A 26,527-nucleotide genomic window follows, 5' to 3' on the forward strand; every position below is an offset into this window, starting at 1 on the left:
CTAAAAGAAGGGTTAGATCTTACATCAGTGATTACAGGTATCCAGTTTGCACCTAATCTAATTAGCAGTGAGTTGCACAAGCTTCTACTTGCCTTCTGAATTAAGTTGTAATCCGTGTCTGGTATGATCATTCCTATTTAAGGATGAATTGTCAGTTAATCCAATATGTGATTTGTCTGTATTCCAAAGCGCACACTCAAGTAGAATATTTCCACTCCCCACCAACTTGTCTATATTGGGCCTGTCATGGTTGCAAAAGGAAAGTACTAGAAATCTGTTGACTTTGTACATTATGATTGCATAATGTCATGAAAGAGAAATTTATGGGTTCTTACTTGTTCAGTAAGCTCCTGATTATGAGTGTTTGGAATATTCATGCATTACTAATTTTTTAAATAAGCACAGGTGAAATAGGCCTTCAACTTACCTGTGGGGTGGGGGTGGGGGTTCTAAAGAAGGTGGATGAAAATCATAATAAAATTCTACTGACAGTAAAACAAAGGCTTCGTGTACTTAGGAAATTTGAGAACAGAAAATGGGCAACAGAATTTATAATAAAAGTGTGTGATAGGGATTGAGTGATTCCATCCTTGAAAGAACACCATATACCAGGCTGACCTACTGATGGCGTATTTTGGGCATAGTTTTCTGGGAGTCCAGTAACACTGGTTTGATTATGGGGAAACTTTCTCCAGAGTTAGTAAGAAATGAGGAAATCAAAAGTTCATGTCATGGTGCGTGCTATGAGAAGTTTTGAAAAGATTGACAGTGAACTGAAAAATGGCTTCAGACTGAGAGTGAAGATACTGTGCCTGTTACAGATTTATTTTTATGGAAGCCCCACAACCCAAATGTTACGTCGAGTTTGAAATCTGTGTGTGTATCTTGTGTTTTCTTTTGATTTGTTTGCCAGCTTTTCCAACACAGACCTTGCCCATGAATTTAAGGTGCAGTGTGTCTTTTATGTGAATGTTCGTTGCTGGTCTTGCTGTTGTTCATTTTGTTTGAGAACATTTGTTGAAACTATCTTCACTATACCAGTGTTGAAATCTTGCAGGGATTGTGACTGGATGTTGATGTGCTGGTCAGGAGATTGCTTCTGCTTTGCAAGAATTCACATGCCCATATTATTCACTTGTTACAGAACTTTCATTCAGAATTTGAATGACTTTTTTATTGTAATGACAGCTTTTGAGCACGTATTTAAATACAAGGATACAATTTGGTCCAATATAATATGGGCTTTTATAGAAATTCCCTCAATGCACAACATTTACATTTTATGATATTCGTGCAGAGATAACCGTATGGAAATGACAGATGTAACTTGGGACACTCTTAATGTCTGTCACATCTATCGTAGGTGATATACCATTGCCATTGGTTTAAATTTTTGTCATGTTCATCTTCATTGATGAATTGGTATACTAGTTTGCAGGCTGATCAGCATTGATAATTTTGCTAAAGAGCATTCACCAGTTGATTAGGCTGTTTTTTGTTAGAAAAAGAAAGTTGATTTTTAAATATTATTTGCACGAGTTTCAGCTGCAAAAGGTTAAAGTTTATACTTGAGGAAGCACCCCACTGTTTCAAGGTACCAGATTGTAAGTGGTAGGGTGTGTGTCATTACATGTTTTGGGGCGGAATTCTGCAGCATGGCGTCGTTACATACTGTTATTTCATTATACTCGTATTTCTTTCAACGTCAATAATCACACATTTCCCAAATGCTTGGGGTTTTATCTAATTTTTTATTCTACATTATTTAGCTTATTTAAAAACTCAGGTTTCCCTTGATATTCGCATAAATCTTTTGCCTTTTACTGAAGATTTCTGTTGAGGGGAACATATGGTTCATACAGTTTCATTCCTACATTTAGATTACTGATTTATTTTTTTAACTTTGTTGTATTGAGAATGTCAGAAAAAAGAAGACTTCTGTGCAGTTTTGGGATCTAACGTAATATTATTCTCAAACACTACCGTGTCCTTATCAATTCACTATTACAAATTCCATTGCCCATGTCAAATCCTAGATGAAAACTGCTTGTATTTTCTTTATACATGTTGTATGTTCACAGCAATGGAACCTGGTCCATCAAGAAAGAGAGTAAAGCATGTTGTTCAGGATCAGCTGTCTGGCTTGCAGGAAGATCCAGCTGCGTGTGCCAGCGGCCCGTCTAAAGGGTAAGTGTTCATCATTACTTCTCTCTGATGTACAGAGAATATTTCTTTCAGCACAGGGAACCTGTAAAAGTATGAAAGTAAACCACCAGGTGTATCGGAAGTCTTGACCTGATAATTTTCTAGTGATGTGTAGTGCAGTGAAATCGGCTTTCCTGTGTTATGTACCGTGGTGATACTTTATTGAGAGTGTATTGAACACGGCCTATTGAAGCAACGCATGTGGGGTCAGGATGCTCAGTCATGAGCAATTCGGTTAGAGAGAGAGAGAGAGAGAGCGGCTTGCTTGCACGAAACTTGTGACTGCTGGCAAGTGACGATGTCTTGCGCTTGCGCAGGACCCCGCCTTGTTTTAGTTTCTTTGTGTTTTGAGGGTCAGTTCCCTTCGTAACTCTTGGACCCAGGTATTAAATCAGAATATTCATTGCAGTGTGGATCGTTATGGTTTTCCTGTTGTCATTCGGTTATCCTTTAAGACGCTGCAACGTACGTTCATATTCGTTTTTTGCAATTTGAGGTTGTGTTGTGTTGAGTTGTTTGCGAATGTTGTGCGGGCGGTGATTGGAAGAAGAACGCTAGAAATTGACTGCATATTCGAATGTATGTGACTTGGGCAAGGGAAATTGAGTACGTTTATGCATTAATATTGTGGGTATTTTACACGTGCCATTCTGAGAAGTAAATAACTTCACTCGATTCACGCGTAATGACAAAGCCGCTACTTGTCCTTTGTTCGTGGGTTGAACGCATATCGCCATCTTCATAACTGAGGACTGAGTTGGAAATATGTTTGTAACATACTTTATTTTTGTAAAAAGCCTGGAATGTCATTGCCCAAGAATCTCTACTGTTATTGTTTGTGTATGTATGATTGAAAATTAAATTTCTTTAAGATTTTTTCTTGTGGTAAATGTTTGAACACTGTTATTTGTTTTTTCGGACAGGAATAAGTTGTCAAAAGTAATACTGTCCTCTCATCTTGCCAAAGATTTGGCCTGTTTTTATGAATGTGTTGCTGTAAAGGATCTAAAACTTGAATTTATCATCTTTGGTTTTTGAAGGTGTTTCGTCTCATCGTGATCAACATCAACATTATGGATTAAGTTTTGGCCTGCCCCATATACAGGGATTAAAGTTATTCTGTTTTTTTTTTTCAGGCATTCCTGGATTGTTCTACTCTTCGGTTTATGTTGATAAAGTGGCTTTGGAATTCTGTTCTCATGCATCTTTTCATAGTTTTCATGTTGTCCTCATATTTATTATTGGTTCTTCTGTATTATCTTTGTTACATTTAAGATCCGGCATTCTGTATCCTGCAGTTTCTGTGAGGAATCACATTCCTATTGTTTCATTAATAGCCAGTGTCACGAGATGTGACAAGTTAAATTTCCATACTGAAATTTTATCTCAGTACTTATTTGATGCTGTTCTGTTTGGAAGTACCCTTTCAAACCTGTTACAGCAAATACCGAGCTTCTGTAATTTTATAAGTTGCTGTGGAATTTTGAAAACCTAGTCTTTGATTGTCCCCTTTATTTCATTGATGTCATCGAAACCTTTTCGCTTTGAATTCTAAATTGAGTTTTTGGAAGAACGAAAAGTCGCGCAATACTAAATGCGGAGGAATATGTTAAGAAATGCGCAACAGCCGGAATGGTTGTCAGAAATTTCTGCACAAACAACAGAGTGAAGAAAGCAATCACAACATTTTATTTAGAAAAACTTATATATGAAATAAACTCCCAATACAGATTTCTGTTTACATCAAAAGAGGAGGACATTCTATGTGCTCCTTGCATTTGAGTGAACTCGTCTGGCCTCTTTTATGATTCATCATACTAGACCTGTTAATTTTGAAGATTTGTTTTGGGGTTACCCATGAACCATTGTTTTATCACTTCTGATTTTCTTGGAAAGGAAATAAGGTTCTTTCTGAAGTTTTCCAGGAGTTTTGACACATTGACTTGACTCTACTTCCGCTTGTAAGTCAGCAGATGAGACAAATTTTGCAGCAGTATGTTGGTTCTTAAGATTTTGTATCAGAATGAGAATCCATCCTTATTAACTTACATTTGGTGAGATGTCTGATTTATTTGTAAACAAGTCCCCTAATTTGTATAACTTTTTATCTGCTTTACTGTTGGACTGTAAAATTTCAGTATCTTCGATGAAAGTCATTTTATTTTTTTTTTAAATTTTGAAACAGCTTACTTATTTGAGGTCTGCTAATTGTTTCTTCTGTCAAAGATATTTCTGAAATGTTGCAGATGTCTATAGCAATATTGCTTATTTCATATGTTCTGCTAGTTTTTAAGAAATGTAAATTGCAAGTACGACACATGACCTTACATCGAGATTCATAACCTCTAAATGATACATCCTGTGATTTTGAATTTATGGAGAATGATTTAACAGATTGTACTGTGCCATCATCCGTAACAGAGGAACTTTGTACTGACAGAACTGTTTAGATTTATGTACTTTTATATTAACAGTTTTATAATGGTTGTTTCTGTTGAAATTAGAAAAACTTATCAGCATTTTGATGTTGTGATCTTTTTGTTTCTGGTGTCGCTGGGCTTCCATTGAGATCTTCGATGAATTGTTTTGGAAGACACACATTTCTTACAACTGCTCAGATTCCTTCAACAAACTTACTGAAAAGTCTGGTTATGTTTCTTCGCTCATCCTAATTTTACCATAATATTGCTGAGATGCTTTGCAGCCTCCGTCATTTGGGTGATGAGTAAGTCAGATGATAACTGGATCTTGGTGACTGACGCACAGATGCTGAATCATTTCACGTTTTTCAGTATATGCATACTCACTATGTTTCCACTCAGTGTGCATAAATGTTACGTGTGTTATTTAATAGTAAGATATTGTTTAATTACCAGGTGACTTTACGTCATGTTGTAAGTCAGGCAAGAGTTTATAGTTTATTTTCAGCTATCATCTGTTTTTGTTTTTTTGAAATTTCTGTAATTGAATAAAATATGAGAATTTTCCTTAATCAGCTTTGGTTGCCCAAGAAATGGATTGGTTGGACAAACTAGAGAAGCGATTAGGGAAATCACTTAGTCAGATGACCAGACATAAGATGGCTGTCTTCTGTGGTCTGGTATAAGTTTACCAGTGATCATTGTCTTTGGATTTGTCACTGTGGAAACCTCAAATGTTACATATTCAGTGAATCTGAAATTTACCTTCTGAGGATAATGCATGTAGACTATTTACTGTGAAGGTGATGAGTGCAGGCATTAACACATTTTTTTCCCTCGTAACTGAATGAATAGGAGTAGGGTAGTTTTGAGGGGAGAGTCTACTTTAGGGCAGTTTTCTTGCATTTATGTGAAAATACTAAGGAGACCCCACAAAAATCCTCGGTCAGAATAACTGAGTTTGAAACCTTTGAGAAGACTCCATATCTGCAGGCTATGTAGCAGTTACATTCTGAACTGGCTTATATTCATTTTCACATCTCTTGTTGAAATTTATGGATCAGAGTGAGTTCTGAGGAAATGGTCTTTCAGGGTAGCTTGCAAGGTTATAATTCTTATTTCAGTCTTCTGCACATCTCCTTGATGAGTAAACACATTAAAGAACAAACAATTTATATGGAGTTGTGTTTGAAGATTATGGAATTCCTGCAAATGATCGGTCTTTTGGCTTATATCCTAAAAAGTGTCATTCCTGGATCGCTTTCGAAGTCACTATAGCTACTTTTATGTTTTGTGAAAGTAAATGATTTAGCAATTCTTTTGAAGGACCTTGAAAACTACATTCGAAATCATCCAGAAGCTCGCCTGGCCAAGATCCAGGATATTGGACGTCATTTTGTGGATGATGGCATCATGTCACAGACAGTGAAATCAGATGTGGAGGCTACTACATCAAGGTGGAGTCGTCTGAGTCAGCAGGTAGAAATAGGGAATTCATTACTTGCTTCTTAAGTCAGCATGATGAGATGAAAGTCTGATAATGTGTAATAATGTGATTGCTCCGTATTAATCTGCTTACCTGTTTGTTTTGACTATTGTACTTTTAAGTTGCCCTCAGTGGACTTGTGGTTTGCGTTTTCGCCACTGGACCCAGGGTTCTCGGGTTCAAACCCAGCCAAGGTCGGTGGACTTTTAAGGATGATAAAACTTTCTTCAGAGGGGAAGTAAAGCCGGCGGTCTCATGTCATAGTTTTAGGGCATGTAAAAGAACCTTATGAGCAGGAACAAGATGTTTTGTAAGCAAAATTCATTGGCCATTTCTCACCCGTATCTCTGTTTTTGGAGTTGCAGCCATTTTTACTGTGGTCTGCTTATTGAAAAAAGCAATTTCGGTCATGGCACTGTCCTTTCATGTCTAGTTTCCAAGCAACAGGAAGCACCATCACCAGCACTCAAATTCAGGACTGAGTTTTTGACTTTTCTAAAATATCTTCTTGGTTTCCAGGAAGAAGCACTTCAAATTTCATATGAATTAGAATATATTTTTTTGAACTGTAAGCAAACACACACACAACTCCGAAATTGAAATTAAGATTACCAACCCTATGAAAGTTATTTTTACCAAAAGATCACATGGGGATGATGTCTTGTCAGTGACATCTGAATGTAAGCTAGATGAAACACGCAATGTTGCCACAACAAATAATACTTCATTCATTGTTTGTAGTTGCGTGATTTTTGTTGTTTTGGAAGTTTGAATACTGTAAATGACCTACGTCGTATGTTTACAGAAACTGACATATGTATTGAAGTTACGTTTAGTTGAAACTTGAGGAACGAAATAGAGAACATCTAATTTTGAAGAGTGTCTCTGATGAAGTAATCTCATTTGACAGTGAAATTGAACCAGCTTGTTGTGGCAGTATGGCATCTGGTAATAAGAATAATTCAATTAAAATCTAAAATAAAATTTGGCCAATACCATGACATCCATTGAATTCTCTTGGTGTCCATCATTTTGTTGAAGGTCTCGGTTACTGGACGATATAAGCGTTGATCTGTGTGAACAAATGTTCCTAAGCTTTAAGGGTTAAGTGTCCCATTAATTTGTGTGTGTGTGGTTGGTTGAATAGGACTATATGGTCCTGTTGTGTCATGATATTGTTATAATGTTTGTATATTCAGACAAATAGCACTGTGTATGTCCAAAATGCTTCTAAGGCTTGACAGTACGTCAAAGATTAATTTTTAACCTAATCATCCACTTTAAGGAAAGGATTCTCTAACTAAGATTCACTTGAAATTTTCAAACAATTTGGAATAATTAAAAGGAATTTTGTTTTCCTGCAGAATGTCAAAATCGGACTAAACAGTCTAAAGGCAGTTTAAAATGCCCCTGTTTATATCATTATGACTGTGTATATATTTGAGGGAATGAAGTTCAGACTTCAGCTCTACTTAAAATACCCACGAGTTTATGAGATTGTCATTTTTTATTGGGAAGAAATTGAACTCTTTATATATCATAAAAGCAAGCTGTATCATACTGCAGTACTGTGGGATGTGCTATAGTTTACTACTCTTTCCAGGCAGGTGATACAATACCTTGCTCTGCTAATCCCATTGATACTCTTCAGTCAAATCACCCCTACCCCTGTCTAAATGTCTCCCCCCCTTACAAGGGTCCTGCAGCATACGTATTTGGTCCAAATATTGAACAAGAAAATCTGAGAATGCTCTTTGCTGTTTCAAGGATCTCTATGAAACAAATAACAAGATAGCATATTTAATTCTGTAGCTTCTCAGTTGGTACCTCAGCAATCGACTTGTACCCACAAGTGAATCGTCATATATTGATGTCAAATGCCACCATTTAAATTTATTTTTAAAACATTTTAAACAGTAGATTGTAGTGCCTTAAACCCAGTTTAAAATTACAGGTGACATTTCACTGTGTTTTTCTTCTTGTACAGTCTGAGGAGCAGTGGGTTAAAGAATAATAATTTTGTTGTTTATATAATTTGTTTTAATTAGTATCAAATTAGCAGTGTTCATTATATTAAATGTGTGTGTACTACATATTTACTTGTAGGTTTTATTTAGTATGTGAATGTATCACGTTACCATATCGATAATAATTTTTCTCTAAATGAGTATGAAATTAATTTTTATATATGTAGCAATAAAAAAGGGAATATCTGCCTTTAAAAATTGAGGAATGAATGTATTAACTATAATTAATAGGAAAAATTTATACCGCTGTATGTGGCTTACATCCTGAAATTGGTTACAGGTGTCAAGACTGATGTTTTCTCATCATTCCAGTGAACTATATAACAAAATATGCCACAGCTGCTTTGTTTTACTCTCTTTCCAGTTCACCATAGTCTCAGGATTCAAATCTGATACCCTAACTTTTCAGTTTTCATTATTTTCCTCAGTTCCTCTGGGTATTGCTGTATTCTGTACAATTTATAATTTACAATGTTCCTGCCAGTTTATGATAAGTGTTCCTCGGAAATGACAAAGCATTATTAAAGTAACAGAGGAATAAATATGGTTACTTTTTTCTTTAATGACAATAGCATGAGGGCCTAATGGAGCTTATGTGTTTTAGTATAAAAAGACAGCTTGTTAGGATTTTGGGATCATACTTTCTGTGCCTTGTGATGATTATCTTTTATTGAAAGTCATTCTACATTTGGCATTGCATTGGAATTTGAAAGGCATGCACTGGCCATGCCTTGATTGCATCTTGCTTTGTGAGTTAGGGATCGTACCGTATTGCTTGAGGACTCTGTCACTAGTCTGAGTAAGAAAGCTTTTATTTGTATTTGTTCTTGTGCCAGTTTTTTTAATTGTCAGTGACATTGCAGCAAAAGTATTAGTTGTAATTACAACTGTTCACCAGTACCAAACATTTTTGTCCCTCTACTGAAAGCTGTTAAACTGCGATATCGTGAACAACGTGGCTGTGTGTACAGCTAAGGTGATATTAAACTACAGGTTGAAACTTTTACACTTATGTTATGGTATTCACCAGTAAGAGTTTTACTAATTGCTAAATTCTGTCCTGTAATTTGTGTTGATGAATTAATTATATTTAGTCTTTCAGAATCCATATACATTTCCACTCGCATACACAGCAACCTTTAAAGTATTAGCAGCTGCACGTACCACGCGCAGTCACAATTAGAATACTCCATTTAACTGTTGTGTGAGGCTCTTCGAACTGCATCGGAGTCACATTCGAGCTAAGAGAATCCTAATTGTTCTTCTTTAAAATGGGGACAACAACAAGCAGCGGTTGCCGTAGTAGCCCGAATGAAAAACTTAAAAGTGTTAGAGCAACGGTTTAAAAGGGGATACATTTTTGACAGCGTGTCCGAGTTCATTTTTAACTTGCGGATGGCGTTAACATTCAGGTCATTGTATCTGTCAGTTATCGTCAGGAGGCCAGAATATGTCACAAGGCTGGCCCGGATTTTTCTCTAATTTGTATTTGGAGGTGCCCAATTAGGCACTGCAATTGTAATGAATGAGCTGCTTTTCTGCCGGCCAGTGTGCAGTCGTGGCAGTCACCGGGTGAACTCGCTCGATCTTACCCGTCGAAACAATTTAACGTCAGTGGAAGGCACTATTAGTCGTCTAAAAGTTTAGTCTGTACGGAAGCCGTTTATAGTTTGGTAGATATTGACCGCCGTTTCAGATCCTTGTGCCCCCATCATCATACTCGTCGCCGTGGGGAACTCAGATCTTACCAAAATCATCTTAGTTTTTCTTTAATGACGAGTTTATAAAGCCAAGGAAACGATTCAGTCCATTATTGATTTATATAACGTTATTTTTGTAATATAATTAATGATAAATGTACCTTTCTTCAAGAACATATTGACTGAGCAGCCATTTGTTACGTTTTTATGCAGTCAATTTTCCCTTACTAACGTAAGAATCCTCAAACACGTATAGAAAATAGGTCTACTTGTTCAGTGACAAAGAACATCATCGCAGTCACATAATTACAGTTCGGGTTTCGTATTTGTGAGGCTCTGTTCTCAGCCCAAAGACCGTGCTTTCTGATGGAGGTATTTCATGATTTTCCTCAGTATCTCCAGGAAGATGCCTGGATGGTACCTTAAACTACGCCACTGGCCGTCCATCCTGAATACTTTCCGGTTAATTATTAACTAATTATTCTGTCATTCGACGCTGTCTGGTTTGCGATACTGAAGTTACGTAATTTTAAATGACCAAAACATGTTCGTGTGTGAAGAGAGACCTAGTATGTTGTTATTCTTTGCAACTAAAACAGGGCTGTGTAAACTTCTCTACATTCGAGTCGAATTGAATGTGGATGGATGTATTTGGGATCCGAGTAGAAAGAAATGTGTGCCTTGAAACCAGTTGATAGAATATTTTGTAATTTGTTCCCCCTTGTTCTGTTTCTTGTTAATTAATATTCTTTTTTTGGACTGGTCGGTTTATGTCAAATTCCATACTTTCCCCTCGATATAAACGATTTTGAGCACTTTTTGTACAGAAATGCAAACACAAAGGCTTTACGTTCTGCACGTAGTATCCAGCGTATTCAAAAATATTGTTACGATAATAAAATCTAGGAGGGCTTGATGGAGGAGACATGTAGCGCGCATTGGAGGTATATGAAATGTGTACCTCATGTTTGAAGTAAGGAGACCACTGGCAGGACACAGGCATAAATGGAAATTGACTTTGGTGGCGAGTCGAGCGAACACCATCATGTAACACGGGGAATTATATAATTACCAGCTCCTCCAAGTACGTGCCTTCCAAATTGATGTTTACCAAGAAATTCAGTGTGAATTCCTTAGATTTCTATTTCAAGCCATAAACCCAGCTCATTGTAGGATTTTAGATTTCATTGATCTAAAAATGGCATTTGACCCGTATCTCATGCGAAATTGCTCGCTCACTCTGGCCTTCACATGTCCAGATTATGTTGATTGACTAGAAGTAAATGTGGAAATTGCATATTTGTTTATTCTTGAATTCCTTATGAAATAAGACCTATTAAAAATTACGTACATCTAGTGTCTAGCTGAATGAGAATTGAGTCAGGTGGGCCTGTGTAAGCGAGTAGTGATGTGATACAGTATCGTGAAATATTTAAAATTTGAGTTTAAGCTACATATTTTGTGTGTTTTATGAGTAATTGTTTAGATGTGGTTACTTAGTTTGGATGTAAGGGAGGACGTAACAGCAGAAAGAAAGTTCTATCTTATTTCTAGGATAATTCATTCAAGAAGTACGGTTTATATGAGACAGGTATTACGCATGTAAGTTGTGTTGAAGTCTGTCAAATTAAGTTTGTTACATTTTTATGAAATTATCTAAGAAGTAAAGTTGTAGTTCTCACATGTTTCTGATTCTGTAGGTCATCTTTAAAAATGAATGTGAAAGGAGCTTCACTTGAACAAAAGAACTCTGGCAGTCGAGATGAGCGAGTTCGAGAATCAGACGATGCACCGAGCACCTCTAAATTCCGAAGAGATAATGACGGAGACGAATCCAGTTCTAGTGGACACCCCTCAAATGTGAGTTCTATGTAACTGGTGTGTGTGCGCGTACATGCGTGAATATATACTGTATATGAGTCCTTATTTATAGGCACATGATTACACACGCAGAGCATAAATTATAATATGTACCAGGTTGCCATGTTACTAAATATTTGTTTTGGTGCCTGGGTTTCTTCTAAGTCGTGTATTCATGTGTGAACATTTTAAGAATTTGGATCTTGGAGTTCCACTTTTGTTGTACTGCAGATTGAAGTTTCAATCTGTGTGTCATGAATTGACAGAAAAGTGTGGAACTTTATACATTATAGGAGCCCCTGAAGATTGATTATTATAAATGTGATTGATGTGTTGCAACTGAACTAGCATGGTTCTAGTGCTCAGGGACAAGTTTGCCTCATTTGTAGAGTTTACTGCAATTTTATTTTAAAAGAATATTGACATTACAGGAACCAAAATCTGGGATCATTGAAAAAATATACATAACAAATTTCATGTGCCACTCATCCTTGGAGGTTCGTCTGAACGGAAGAGGTAATTTTGTTTTTGGGAAGAATGGCAGTGGCAAAACTGCGATAGTTTATGCTCTTGTACTTGGTTTGGGAGGTAACCCAAGAGCTATTAAGAGAGGAACCTCTTTGAAAGGTAACATATTGTAACAAGTTGCTAAGGTCATAGGTTTAGTCTTTGCTTATCTAGCTTGAATTTAGTCCAGTCTGAAAAGTCTGAGTGTACAGTCTACACAGGTAATGAACTGAAATTTGTCATCTCTTATCTTCCCTTAAAACTAATTTCCCAGTACATATTATTTATGTTTTTAAATTTCTTTAATCTGATTATATAAAATAATTCATAGTGTGTACATGTGTGAGCTTGGTAACTCAGGGGGCAGAGAAGATCCAGCATATTGTGCGCTGGATATTCTCCTACCATGACTTACCATTCCTGCACTGATAAAAAAAATTATACCATGGTATTTATTGCCAACCCATTAAGTAAATTTTGTAAGATCGTGATGTTTAATATCATCAAGCCCAAATGACTGAATTAGAGAACATGAGAATTGCGAAGGATCCCCTCAGTTAACCTAATACTGAATGAACAGTGGATTTGGTCCAAAACTTTAATTTTATTTCATATGATATTGGAAGGAAGATTAAGTGTGTGTATCAGAATTTTAGAATTGTTCCTGTTTCTTCCAGAATTTATAAAGAAGGGTAAAGTCACTGCTACCATCGAAGTGACATTGAAGAATACTGGTCACCTTAATTACGAGAGAGAACAATATGGTGACCATATAATTGTAAGGAGACGCTTCGATGCAACTGGTCGCGGCACATACGAAATAAAGTCAGAAGAAGGTACTGGGCTTTCTTTCCCTCTGCTTTTCCTTCATCTCATATATTGGATGCTCTCAACAAGAAATTTGTTATCTTTAAACAATTAGTTTTTTATAAATAAAATATGACTTGTCCCCTTCCTGATTGTATATGTGTTTTAAGAGGGCATTTTACCATGCACACTGATTATGTGTAAATGTCTGTTTTGTCATATTTGTTTCAAATATGTTCTATTTTTGGCTGTTTAAAAAGATACGCAGATTTCAGGCCCATTTTACTGAAATTGCGTAAAAGTGTCATATTAGGCTTCTTCTTTTCTGAGAGTCCTGTTGGTCTTCCTCCATATACAGCATTATATAGGAAGTTTCAGTTTATTTCAACTCGCGTTACTTGATGTATTGAATTAATAACTTGGGTGAAGGTTGATTTACAAGATTTATGTACTGTACTCCATTCAAACTAATAGTCTCGATTGACTCTACTATATTACAAAATTTACAGCTTTTAAATATTGAAGATTTCTGTAAGTGGCACATTGCCTATCCTTTCATCTTCGTTAAATTGGCACCAGGTCCCGACCGTCTCAATGAAATAGTTTGTTTGGAGTAGCAGTTGATCACATTTGGGTCAGTGGGTTACATTACTGTGTATATCATTTCTCACTTGTTTCCTGTTGCAGGTGAAGTAATTTCCAGGAAAAAAGAAGAACTGGACAAAATTGTTTCAGCATTCAACATACAAATTGACAATCCTGTAACAATTCTGAATCGGGAAGATGTCCTGGAATTCCTAAACAGTAGCAGTTCTCAGAAGTACAAATTCTTTATGAAGGCAAGGAAGGTAGGACAAATAAAATGGTCATGTGCAGAGTCGATGTCAAATAAACGAAAGGTCACTACCATTTTAAACTCTAAGAAAGAGTATCTTGTTACATTTTTTGTATTGACGACATGTTTCAATGTGTATTACATCATCATCAGGTCTATCAATTTTAAAAACTGTTGTACATCTTGCGTTGCGTATATTGATTTGTTTGGTTTTAAGTTTTGTCTCTCCTTTAAATTTGGAGGTTGTGCTTGGATGTTTTATATTGGGTTGTAAGTGATGTGTTGTGTGTCCGATATTAAGGGACAGTAGTCTACCGTCTACCGTCCCTTAATATCTAAGAAAGAGGTTGTTATTCTGTTCAAATGTTGATTAATGTTTACAATAGAATGAGTTTTGTTACAACTTTTTTACAATTCAGATGGCTGTCATTTCCTCTTTAAATGATTAAATTGTGTAATGCACTTATTTGCATCTGCGCTGTAGTGAATGCATATCAGACTGAACAGCAGTACCAGTTTTATTTTATTCAGACAAATTTACAATTAACTTGGCTTGAGATCCCATTTTCTGTCTGTTGCCATGTGGGTTTGTAGGTGGGTACCTTTTGTCTTGGAGGAACATACTGGAGGAAATATGTTCTTCCATGACTTTGATACTCACCTGTTCTCTGTGAGAAACTCGAATTTCATCCCCACTTTCTGTTTATCCTTTCAGGAAATACGCCGTTGGTGACGGATTTTGTGGATGTCACTTGCTTTAAAAATTATATTTTTATTTGTTTGTGGTTTATTTTTCGCCACTGTCATTAGCTACTAGTTAAGACTTTATGGCATTAGATGATATATAATGGATGGGAAAGGGTGTGGAGGGAGTGCTATCTTGTCCTCACCTAATTTAAGGTACTGACCCAGGATGTGCCTGGAAGGACTGAGGGAAGTCTCAGGATAATAGGTCTCCAGGCTGAAATTTGAACCAGGGACCTCCTGTGTATAAAGCACATGGTAACTACACTGCTGCAATGGTTGTTTGTTTTATGCTGTGTTTATTCCAGAGAAATTACTACTCATTTACTATTAAAAATTGTAATACTCAGGGGAAGTAAAATAAGGCAGGGAAATTTTGTATTGTATGTAAGGAAGCCAGGGTCCACCAACTGAAGAAGAATAAGATTGTATTTGAATGTTTTCTATTTGTGCAGATTGTAATGTGCAAGCAGCAAGAAATCAGGTGACTTGTCTTCTAGGTTATGGTAGAAATTTACCAACGTTTCGGAGGCATTAAGCGCCTCTGCGATGTAGGCGAGTTTCAACCAGACTACACATTGCAACATTGCATCAACTTCATATTTATCGTGCTTGCTTACATTTTGTTAAATCTTTGTAATAGTATGAGTTACACTTGTAAATTTTGCACTGGAAGTTGCAACATCAAGTTTTGATGTAAGTGAAAGTAATAAACTCGGTGTCATTTGCAATCAATGATTAAGTGCCACTTCTGTGCAACTCCTTTGGTGTGGTACTATTAAATGAGAAATGCACATTTTTTAAAAAATGCTACTTTCATTTGAGTGAGAAATCAGACTTTGGAAGCTGCTGGCAGGGGCACAGTGGTTATGGATCAATTGTTGCTGATTCCAGACAACTGACATCACAGACATTGGACCATCACTGTTACGCTGTGCATACATTTCTTAGCTCGTTAAACATTTGTTTAAGTTGTTAAATATGAATTCATGAAGCCGTTGTTGTTAATCCGTAAATATTGGTCTTGTGGGTTGTAAATCCATGTGGATTTGTATGTAAATACCAACATTCCTGAGGAACGTCCTGCTTCCATCTTTAGGGCTGAAAATATCGAGGCAGTATGTTCCTCTGAATTGTTGATATTTGTTACGTGGGTAGTATGAATCCTAGTAGCTGTGGCTAATAATTTTTCGCTGGATAAGGTGAAAATGCAGCTGTTCAGGTACTCCTGCCCTACCAGGTATTTTGAGTTGCGTTTTTGAAGACTGTAGTAGCTGTTGTCTAATTTTATAGGAATTTGAACTGTTTCTTCTGTGGTTATTTAGTTTCTGTTTTGTATGTTTCAGGATCTAGAAAACATGATCGAACCACGTGATATGATTGATTTGCAAGTGAAGTCCCTTTTCGAGAGTTTGCTCCAAGGGTGCGGACGCAAAGTAAGAATCAGAACATTTCTCTAAAACAGTAGTTCTCAACTTTTCTGTTTTATGGACAAGTAGTCTCTCTCAAATCCAACGTATTGTCAGACGTGTGGTGGGATGATATTTAATTTTAAGTGAAACATTAATAGAACTAAATTAAATCGTATGTAGGCAAAAGTGTTTGGGGTTTGACAGTGAAAGCTGAACCAGATGTTTGATGTTTGTGGCCTCTTATGTGTTCTGTTAACTATGTTTTTAATTTGTAATGTGTTTGTGTCTCCTCAGAGACTTTGATTTTGGCAAATGTTGATTGCAGGGTGAAATTAAGATTGATCACCAAAAACAGACATTCTTCTTCTGTATATGTTACACCTTATCGATTTTTGTACCATATTTTACAATTTATTTGCCCAGTATTTTGCATATTTTCAAATGTGTATGGTCAACAGAATTGTGTGATGATGTTAATGTATTTATTTTGACAGAATCATTGTACATAAATCCCTTCTAGTTTGCTTTTCACTCTGAATTCATGAGTCACAAATTCATAGTTGGAATACATTTCTAACTTTAGCGTGTGACTGTATACACCATATTTTAATTTTAATTTTAATATAGTGATTTCCACAAAGACTGAGGTATCGTAGACATAATCCTCAAATATGACCTGTGCCATGCATGGTATTCAGAGTAAATTGTATGAGAACTGTAAGCTATGCCGTCACCAGACGACACGTAGAACGAATAAATAGGCCACATGATTTATAGGAAGCAGAGTAGGCTTTGTATAAATGTTATCCTTACATTGGCATTTCATAGGTGATTTTGTAAGTCCTTGTTTTAAGGTTTTTGTTGCTTCTTTAGTTAAATATTTTATATTTCAGGATATGATGAATCATCAAAGGATCATCGAACCATCCCCGACAGAAGACAGACTTCCAGTTTATCTTCCTCACCGCACAACGCGTATCCGCCATTCAGTCCCATGGGGATGTTACAATACACAGGTACTAAATAAACTAAGAGCAAGATAGAATACTAAGCCTCTTCTCTGTATCGACCACGTTCATCTTCAGTGTCTGGTTGGGTTGGAGGGTTCTTGGAATATTTAATCTTTTTTGCTGTTACATTTGGTGAAAAGTTTGAAGTTGGATAGGATGTTGTGTGTGCGCATACGTGTGCCTGCATGTGTGCACATTAATGCTTTATATTGCATAAATTATACTTGCTATTCTGTGAGTGGTAAATCTTTTCCAGCCCCTGCAATGCCATTTTAAGAGTTTTAAAAGTTTGTTGTTTACCGACTAAGTTTGTGTACCTGTTATCATGAAATACAGATTAATAGTTAACTTCTGCAGCATTAAAAGTGTTGCCTTGTCAGTAGGCTCACGAGAATACAATTCTAGTCTGTTTTTTTGATATTGTGTGCCAGCACTTGCATTTATTAGCTTGCTGTTTGCATGATTTGGTTTTTTAGCTAACAAATAGATACAGTGAAACCTCTATCTATCGTTCCCGGAACTATCGTTTTCCCGGATGCATCGTCCGTTTTGTTCGGTCCCGAATACATCCCATATAAAATAATGTTACATTTTCCCGCTTATATCGTTCCTCGAACTATCGTTTTATCGCATCGATCGTTCAAAAATCTTAGTCCCGGCCAACAATTTTCCCGCAATGATCGTTTCTGAGAATTTAAAATGCTGGGTTTTGAGATAAATTAATACCGAAAGACGCACAATGTTTTTGGAATACGCAGTAGCGGTAACCTGTTATGTCGCCCAACCAGCACAGATTTTTTTGGAATGAGGGGTCAGCGGTGCAGGGGTGATAGTTGGAGTGAATGGCAGTGCTCATTGTCAGAAATTTTACGATTTTAATTAGGGTGCACTCATATTTCGTTCCAGCGATGCCAAATGGCATGTGCACTGTGAATTTCTTCACAAATGCTTTTATTACAAGTACAAAAGAAAGGCTGGCGGCACTTTTCATTCTTCTGGTTCATCTCCTTTCCAGTGGTTCAGTGTCTTCTAAGGCTACGTTTCGTCGTGTTCGGCAGTAACAGTACTTCCATTCTTCCTGTTATTGTTCCAGTCTATACTTTTGTTGTTGTTCCCGTAAATATTTTGTTATTCCTCTTACTCCTGTTAATTATTTTGTTATTATTCCTGTACCATGTCTCGCCCACTAAAGCAAGTCAGAACTCTTCAAGAAAGATTAAAAATCATAGAAGAAGTGGAGAAGAATCCATTTGAAAAAAGAATCGACATTGCTAAACGCCTTGGATTAGCACCATCTACTTTAAATTCAATAGTTGCAAAGAAGAAAGAAATCCGAAAACAAACTGACAAGTGCGGTAATTCATGCAAGAAGAAAAGAAGAAAATCAACTTTCAGTGAGCTAGAAAGTGTCCTCTTTACTTGGTACCAGCAATCGCGGGCCTCAGGAATTCCTGTTGATGGCAACATCTTGCGGGAAAAAGCCAAGACGATAGCCGCAAGACTGAATATTGAAAATTTTGCAGCGTCGAATGGCTGGATTAGTAGATTTAAAGAACGACATGGTATGGTCTACAAGAAGTTAGCCGGCGAAAGTGCTGCTGTGGATGTGGAAATAACGGAGCTGTGGCTCGAGAGACTGCCAACACTGCTGGAGGGATATGAGCCGCGGGACATTTATAATGCGGATGAGACCGGACTTTTCTACAACGCCCTCCCGGATAGGACTCTGGCATTGAAAGGTGAATCTTGCCACGGGGGAATACGTGCAAAACACCGAATTACTGTTCTTCTGTGTGTTAACAGTGACGGTAGTGACAAACGGGTTCCGATTGTAGTTGGAAAATCACGAAAACCGCGTTGTTTCAAAAACATGAAAAAACTTCCGGTGAAATATCACGCCAACAAAAAGGCTTGGATGACAACAGACATCTTTACGGCGTTTTTAAGTTCTCTGGATGCCTCCATGGGCGCACAAGGCAGAAAGATTTTGCTGTTTGTTGATAATTGTGCCACTCATCCGAAGGACACGACATTTCTACGAAATGTGAAAGTCGTGCAGTATCCAGCAAATTGCACGAGCGTCTTGCAACCGCTTGATTTGGGCATCATAAAATCTTTCAAGCAGTTGTATAGAAAGCGCCTTGTGCAAACCGCTGTATGTGCAATGGATGCTGGGAAGGATGTCAACATGAAAATTGACGTGCTACAAGCAATTCATTTCACAGTGGCAGCTTGGCGGCATGTCTCCCAACCAACTGTTCTGAATTGTTTTCACAAAGGTGGCTACGGGTGTGAACTTCGCACAGAAGCAGACTCTAACGTCAGTGTGGATGAGCATGATGGCTTTCACGAAGACTGGAATAGATTTGGCGCCGTGAAAGACGTGGTTAAATTTGGTGACTACGCGGCAGTAGACAGCGAGCTTGCTACATGCGGAGTCGACACGATTGATAAGTTGTGTGACGATCGCGAAGGGGGTGGGAGCGGTGAGGAAGACGACGAATGCGAGCCCGAAGCTGTGCCGAGTTTTGCCGAAGCACACGCTGCATTGGCAAAAGTGAAGTCGTTCTTTTATGCCCATAATATTAGCGAACGTGACGAGGAAAACATTTTGAACGTGGAAAGTACTCTGTTTGGTCTAAAACGTAAAGTTTCGACAAACCAGTTGTCCATTAAAGACTTTTTTGGTAAAAAGAAGTAACTTTGAAAGAGAAACATTGTTTTTTTTTTTAAAATTTTTAATGCTTTCCCGCATCTATCGTTTTTATTTCCCACCCCCGCCGAAAACGATGCATCGAGGTTTCACTGTAGTTCACATGTTTCTGTTGCTTATTTCATCAGTAGTATAACACTGCTTAACTATATGACAGTGTTTCCTTTTAATATCATAATATATTATTTTTATTTACAGGATGGATGATCTATGCAGGGGTAATAATACACAGTGAAGAAGAAGGAGCTTGTATCTTGAAGATTTCTGTCTTCTGGGTTGTTGCGCTCAGTAGTTTGGTCGATGTTAACCAACGTTTCAGAGGTCATACTGCCTCCATCATCAGAGTATGAAGATTTCTGTCTTCTGGGTTGTTGCGCTCAGTAGTCTGGTCGATGTTAACCAACGTTTCAGAGGTCATACTGCCTCCATCATCAGGGCGGTGAGTATGAAGATTTCTGTCTTCTGGGTTGTTGCGCTGTGTATTCTGGTCGATGTTAACCAACGTTTCAGAGGTCATACTGCCTCCATCATCAGGGCGGTGAGTATGAAGATTTCTGTCTTCTGGGTTGTTGCGCTGTGTAGTCTGGTCGATGTTAACCAACGTTTCAGAGGTCGTACTGCCTCCATCATCAGGGCGATGAGTATGAAGATTTCTGTCTTCTGGGTTGTTGCGCTGTGTAGTCTGGTCGATGTTAACCAACGTTTCAGAGGTCATACTGCCTCCATCATCAGAGTATGAAGATTTCTGTCTTCTGGGTTGTTGCGCTCAGTAGTCTGGTCGATGTTAACCAACGTTTCAGAGGTCATACTGCCTCCGTCATCAGGGCGATGAATGTGCCAGTTGGGTGAGTGGTGCTGTTTATAGGAGCTGGACCGTGAATGGAGTATGACCTCTGAAACGTTGGTAAATGTCTACCTGATTACACAGTGCTACAACCCAGAAGATAACTATCTTCGTTCACACTGCCATTAGAACCTCAAATCCCACTAAGAAATTACTTAAGATATCTCAGAGCAGTGCTTTGATTCAGATTAACAGTAAATTGGTATGCTGCATCTTGTCTTAAATATGTCAGTATCATTAACAATTATAATGGGCACAAATCCAGTATTTCAGTACAGCCCCTGCATTGTAACTTGCATACCCACAGTCAACATCTTTACTACAGTGATAACCTGAAAGTTGATATTGTTAACCTCTACAGTTAGGCAACACTATGCAGAGTCAAACAACTAGTTTTGTATCAACCCTGATCATGGAGACTATATGAACATTTCCAAAATGTTGGTAAAAACTTGCTGTATGGGATCACAACCCAGAAGATCACAATTGGCATTGCCTTAAATAGCTTTTTCTTTGTCATTGTTCATATGGAATGAGCTGTGACTAGTTACGGGCTGGACAACTGAAATTTTGTCCTCTAGCCTCTGCATCCAGACTCGTATCCAATGGGTACTGGGGTCCCTTCCTCGGAGTGTGGTGTGACTGGGTCGTGATGCTGACCACTCACCCTCATCTAGTGCTGAGGTCAAGAATTAGGAGCTATACATCCTCTCCCCCCCAAGTGACCTACATGGCGTATAATGGGATGGCTTTACTTTTATTGTGCATGTGGAATGTTATTACCATGCAGTCTTTTCCTCATTTAACACTTCAGAGACAGGGAAATCAGTCTCCAGCATTTCACTGGAAGGAAGCAAAGAAGGCCCATATGTGTCTCTGCGTTGCTTAGTGAGCATTTTGTGGAGTGTCATTGATACCACGACAGAAGATCTTTTGTTTTTAGTGCCAAATAGACCTCTGCAACAGGAAACCTTTGTCTTGCCTTTTGGTGGTCTGATAAGGGATGGTTATTTTCATATGAAGAGAGAATGGCTCCCTGAAGAAACTCCACAGCTATTGCAGTACCCTCCAGAATACCAGAGTGACCAAGAAACCGACTGTAGTTCCTCCCAATAGGAGGCCCATCAGGTGGTCTGTGAATTTCTGTAGTTCACCTACTCCTTGTGCTCTCCCTTGAGATTAAAGATGACATGCGTATGACATGATAAAGACGGTTCTGAGACACCATCCATTTATCTCACACGGATTAAAATCTATTATTTCCTGCATTCTATTGCTGAGGAAGGTGAACCTTTCTCCTTGATTTAATATTTGTAAATTTTTGTATTCTGGGTATTCCAGTAGTGCTCTAGGATTGGTGACCAAACTTCTCTATGTTACTTGTTGTGATTAATAAGGCCATTTGCCTTTCCCTGCAGTAGTTAATTATGTCTGCCAACATAGACAGCAGCAGTTTGATTGAGTCACAGAGCAAGTATGCAGAACACCCTTGCCATTGGTGTTGAGTCAGGTATATAAATGGATCTTCCTATAGAAGTACAGTCAATATCATGGCTGCTGTGTCAGAGATATACTTGTATGCTCTGCAGTCAATTCTTCACTGAGTTTATGAGTGCCCAGTTTGCTGTGATGCTAGTTAATCTGTAGGAAGGACAGCCCCATTCTCAGATAACTAAGAAGGAGCCACCGACCCCCTTTGTCCATGCCTCTGAACAGCATAAATACCATCATCATACACTCTCAAAGTTAGGTGAGTGGACCCCTTTTTGGGGAACTTGTCTGTGCCTATCCTCAGACTTGAATTCTGCTGTCGTAATCTCATAAACGACCGCCACAGTGGTCTAGTGGTCAGAACACTAGCCTTGTAATCCTGGGGTCCCGGGTTCAATTCCCGGTGGTTCTCAGATTTATAACTTGTGTTGGGCAAGACCGTGGTCTAGGTATCACGAAGTTTTCCTCCGGGGGCTTCCCCGGTTTCTCCGTGGCATCCCAACAATTACTCCATTCACACACAGAAGAAGGCAATGGCAAACCACTTCTGGATCATCTGCCAAGAACGTATATGAACAGGTCCCAGTCCGAGAAAAGGATGGAAGGATCCTGTTCATATGGACCTGTCGTCAGACAGAACACTAATAATAATAATAAAAAAAATCTCATAAACATGGTAGCCATCTGCACTGGTTTCCCAGGGATCTATGTCACAAATTTTTCTGAGTTCTGAAATTGATCCAGTCTTCACAACTCTCAGTCTGACTCTCTCCCAGTGACTTATCCGTGAAATTACGCCTCAGAGCCATTCCTTAGCTCATTCAAGAACACACATAAGTGTGCTGCTGCTCAAGATAGGTAGGTGTCATGCCTTTCTCTTCAGGAAACACATCAGTTTCCCTCTCCGCACTTTACACCGTCGACCGTGAACTTCCACAGTGATGCCCATGTCCTGATGACCACCATACCTGAGCATAGCCGGTGGATCCATGGCTGCTGACAGCTGGATATCTCCGGCTTCCCTCTGCAATTTACTGACTTGAACAGCAGAGCCCCCATCATTGGTCCCAGGCTGAATCAGCAACAGAGTTTTTCAGTCAACCTTCTTGAGGAAACCTTTCCTCTTTCTGCCCCTCTTATAATGCAAGCCAGCCTGATTATTCTTCTTGATGGTCAGGTTTGAGATACCTGTTTTAGCCAGACCCTTCACCAGCGCTCATAAGAGATTTTGCCACTTCTCTGCACGGGGAGAGGATAACCATGTTTACAAATTTGAGAACCCTGATAGGTTGTTATAATGGCATGCATTATTATGTTTTGCAGAAGTCCAGCTCGAGTTCCAGAGATTCCGTTCCCCATCGAACTTAGAGCCCCGGCTTGCAAGGGCTTTGAAAGAACTGAGTCGTGGAGGAGGCAACTTGCCTGTTAGAACTTGCTTCTGATGATCCAGAAGGGATTGAAGGACAACTTAAGCGTTGCACGGTATGAAAACAGAAAATTGTGATACAGAGCACGAGCAGATCTATATTATTATGGACATAATTATCCAAGACACTCAGTTTGTTTGTTGAAATTCATAGAGAAGCGAGGGGGACATTAATTCAAGTACCGTAATAATTCAGAGCAGGAAGATGGCTGACCGTCTTCGGAGATGTTGCGAATGTGTAGTCTGGTAGATATTGACCAGTGTTTCAGAGGGGCATGCTGCCTTCATTATCATACTTATTACACTGATGATGAAGGTAGCAAACTCATGTACGTATTGCGAGAACATAGAATCTCAACTCAGAGCAGTTTCCTTTCTTGTGATGAAAACTGCGGATAAGAACAGGCACATTAGTGCTGTTCCATATCCTCATTGAGTTCTTTTTAACGTTTTGTGACTCGCTAATTTTTATAGTGAGATGTGGTTTGCGCCCCATCTCACATTATTTCACTCATAGCAATAATTTGAGCTGCTTAATGCTAGACGAAGTTAGTACCACGACGTGTTGAAACAACAGAAGACTCGATTACTATCTCATCTTCTGATGCAATTGTATGCAGGCCACCACCATGTAAGATTAAATATTAAGATAAATTTAAAAGATACCTGAAAAAGTATAAACAATATTAATACGAGTATGTACACCCACATTTGATTTATTCAGAATTTAAGGTGCGTACTTAAATAAGTTTACCACACATATTATAATAGTTTCACTATGTTTTAATATAATTTGTAATATACAGCTGACTTTCAAAACGCTATGAAGTTGACTCAGCACAAATATGTTTCCAGTATATTTTTTCAACAGATTATTTTGAACCCAGATATAGTATAATGATTTTTATTTATAGTTACAGATGTAATTATCAGACATAATTTTTACTGAAGGGAGATTTAAGTGTATTTCCTTTGCTTCATCATAAAGCAGCATTTCGTAAAAAGAAGTTTCTACGGACACAAGCAAAGCTTTAAAAATGCCAGCCCAGTTTTTAAAAATTTGAACATGTTTCATAATTATCACAGATACTTTGAAATGTAATCTGAGGACAGGAATGTTGGGTTGAATTCCCCTTGTATCGTCACAGATAAAAACGTGAAAATTTTTAAAGCACTGTTAAATACTGCAATTTGTATTTTGAGTCTTCTGATTCCAAGTTGCACCAACATAACTGCTATAAATTGGCTCTGATTAATCAGAGTTCAATTGGAGAGGGCAAAAGTAGGGCACTTCATCCACATGCACCGAAGAAACGTATCGATCAGTAACAAACAAAAATTTCGCCAAATTATCTTTATCAGATGAACAAGAAATTGCAGTAGAATTTCAAATTAAATTATAACCTATAATAACCTTACTTAAAGCAATTAATTGTAGCACATATGAACTAAAAGAAGGAAGGTTAAAAGAATCAGGCCAATTGAGGAGGGCATTTAAACACAAATTACTTACCTTACGTACATTTAAGACAGCCGCTCTCGTCTAAAACTTCTTGCAGATTACAGCAAACACCGGTCAGTGATTGACTATAGAAGATGGATTACCAACCACAGATCGTATATCAATTGCGAAGTGCTCGTCCTGCCACCTATGAACAATGTAGAAACAACATAATGAAGCAGAGATACCGGTAGATGTACGAGGTATTTAACAGAGTCACCAAAGCTAAAACTGTTTGTGTTACATTCACATAGTTGTGCATAAGAAGGATTTCTCACTCTTTTGTCACAGTGTTCACATGATTGAATGCTTTGTTGGGGGGGGGGGCAATAGTTTTTGGGTTTTGATAACCGCATGAAACATTACCGTAAAATGTGAACTGCCATGGAGCAAATGTTTGATGGATATGGTCCCACAAGTAAAAGAATAGGACTTCTTTCAAAAATGACTTGCACTATATTAGTTTTATAATTACAATTTCTTAGACACCTGCAATCTATGTTCCTCCCTCAGAGAGAGAGACAACGGGCAAAATTATTGTTTTGTACATATTGATCTTTAGTCTCTCAGAAATCAGACGGGAAGTCGAAATATTTCGAACTGAAAATTGTCTAGCATTTCCAGAATATGGTCGCCTCCTGATTTCCTCATGAGTATCATTTCGATTTATTATCGTTGCTCCCAAATATTTAAAATTTGTCACGCTTTTAATGGAATGGAATCAAAGAGCAGAATAAAACCACATCTTACATATTTTTCATTTACACTGACTGTGAAAATGCTCCTGTACTGTCTATAACATAATCTTGTGTCATTTTGCCTCTCATTTATCATTCTGACATCAAAATAAAACAATAAAATATGCAGGTCTGTTATTTCTCCTACCCAATTTAGGGATTCCCCTGTTCCGCTCTGTTCGTTTCTTTGAGCAACAGAAATGCCTGAAGGATTTCTAAATTGACTTCCACTGATGGAACAATCTGAATGACAATAAGAAAACAATTTCATAGATACACGTCATGTAACAGATATTAATAACCAGTGAAACTATTTTACCTCTGCACCTCTTACTGCTCTTATTTCAAATAATTCATTTAACGTACATACACGAGGCGAATTTGTTATCTTCAGATCTAATACCAGGGCTAGGAAAAATCAGTTGAAAGATTTACTATAAATGAGAAAGTAAATCAAAATGTTTCTCATTTATGGTGGCATAGAAGAGAAATTTACTGTCATGTCGGTCAATCTCATCTTAATTTCCGCTTTGAAAATTCAATTTTGTTTTCCAAAATGCAAGATTGTGGTCTGTGTTTTCAGAGGAAGTGATCCTTGCTGAGGGAAGGGCCACAGAAGAGGGAAAAAATGCACTTGATTGAAGGTGAGTTCAAAACAAATGCACGTTGCATTAGTTTTGGTTTTGTAATTATGAAAAAATAAATATTGTAGATGGGTGATTTTCTTTCCAAACACTTCGCAACAACAAAAAATTGTTTGCGTATTAACAACTGCATTATTATCCTGAGTATCTTAGGTTCT

At 37.8% G+C, this 26,527-nt stretch overlaps 1 protein-coding gene and 1 pseudogene across 17 annotated transcripts in view; both read left to right on the forward strand.

Annotated features, from left to right (window-relative positions):
• The window catches only part of LOC147871722 (structural maintenance of chromosomes protein 6-like), a 37,157-nt gene that overhangs the window by 1,326 nt on the left and 9,304 nt on the right, over positions 1–26,527 (forward strand). For 4 of the 17 annotated variants that reach the window (XM_087360279.1, XM_087360280.1, XM_087360282.1 and 1 more), the window contains exons 2-11: positions 2,082–2,187; positions 11,539–11,698; positions 12,130–12,325; positions 12,883–13,041; positions 13,700–13,860; positions 15,938–16,027; positions 16,897–17,019; positions 23,385–23,543; positions 25,047–25,191; positions 26,309–26,369. In XM_087360279.1, coding sequence (XP_087216405.1) covers positions 2,082–2,187; positions 11,539–11,698; positions 12,130–12,325; positions 12,883–13,041; positions 13,700–13,860; positions 15,938–16,027; positions 16,897–17,019; positions 23,385–23,429 — 1,040 coding nt within the window. In that variant the 3' untranslated portion in view covers positions 23,430–23,543; positions 25,047–25,191; positions 26,309–26,369. The other 13 variants (XM_087360285.1, XM_087360276.1, XM_087360277.1 and 10 more) reach the window with 11 other exon arrangements.
• Positions 1,779–1,891, forward strand: LOC147871723 (U5 spliceosomal RNA; annotated as a pseudogene).

The sequence above is a fragment of the Zootermopsis nevadensis genome, unplaced genomic scaffold, assembly GCF_977971745.1.
Source record: "Zootermopsis nevadensis isolate Lab colony 2312 unplaced genomic scaffold, Znev_1.0 Znev_ptg000042l, whole genome shotgun sequence".
NCBI classification, from domain to species: Eukaryota; Metazoa; Arthropoda; class Insecta; order Blattodea; family Termopsidae; genus Zootermopsis; species Zootermopsis nevadensis.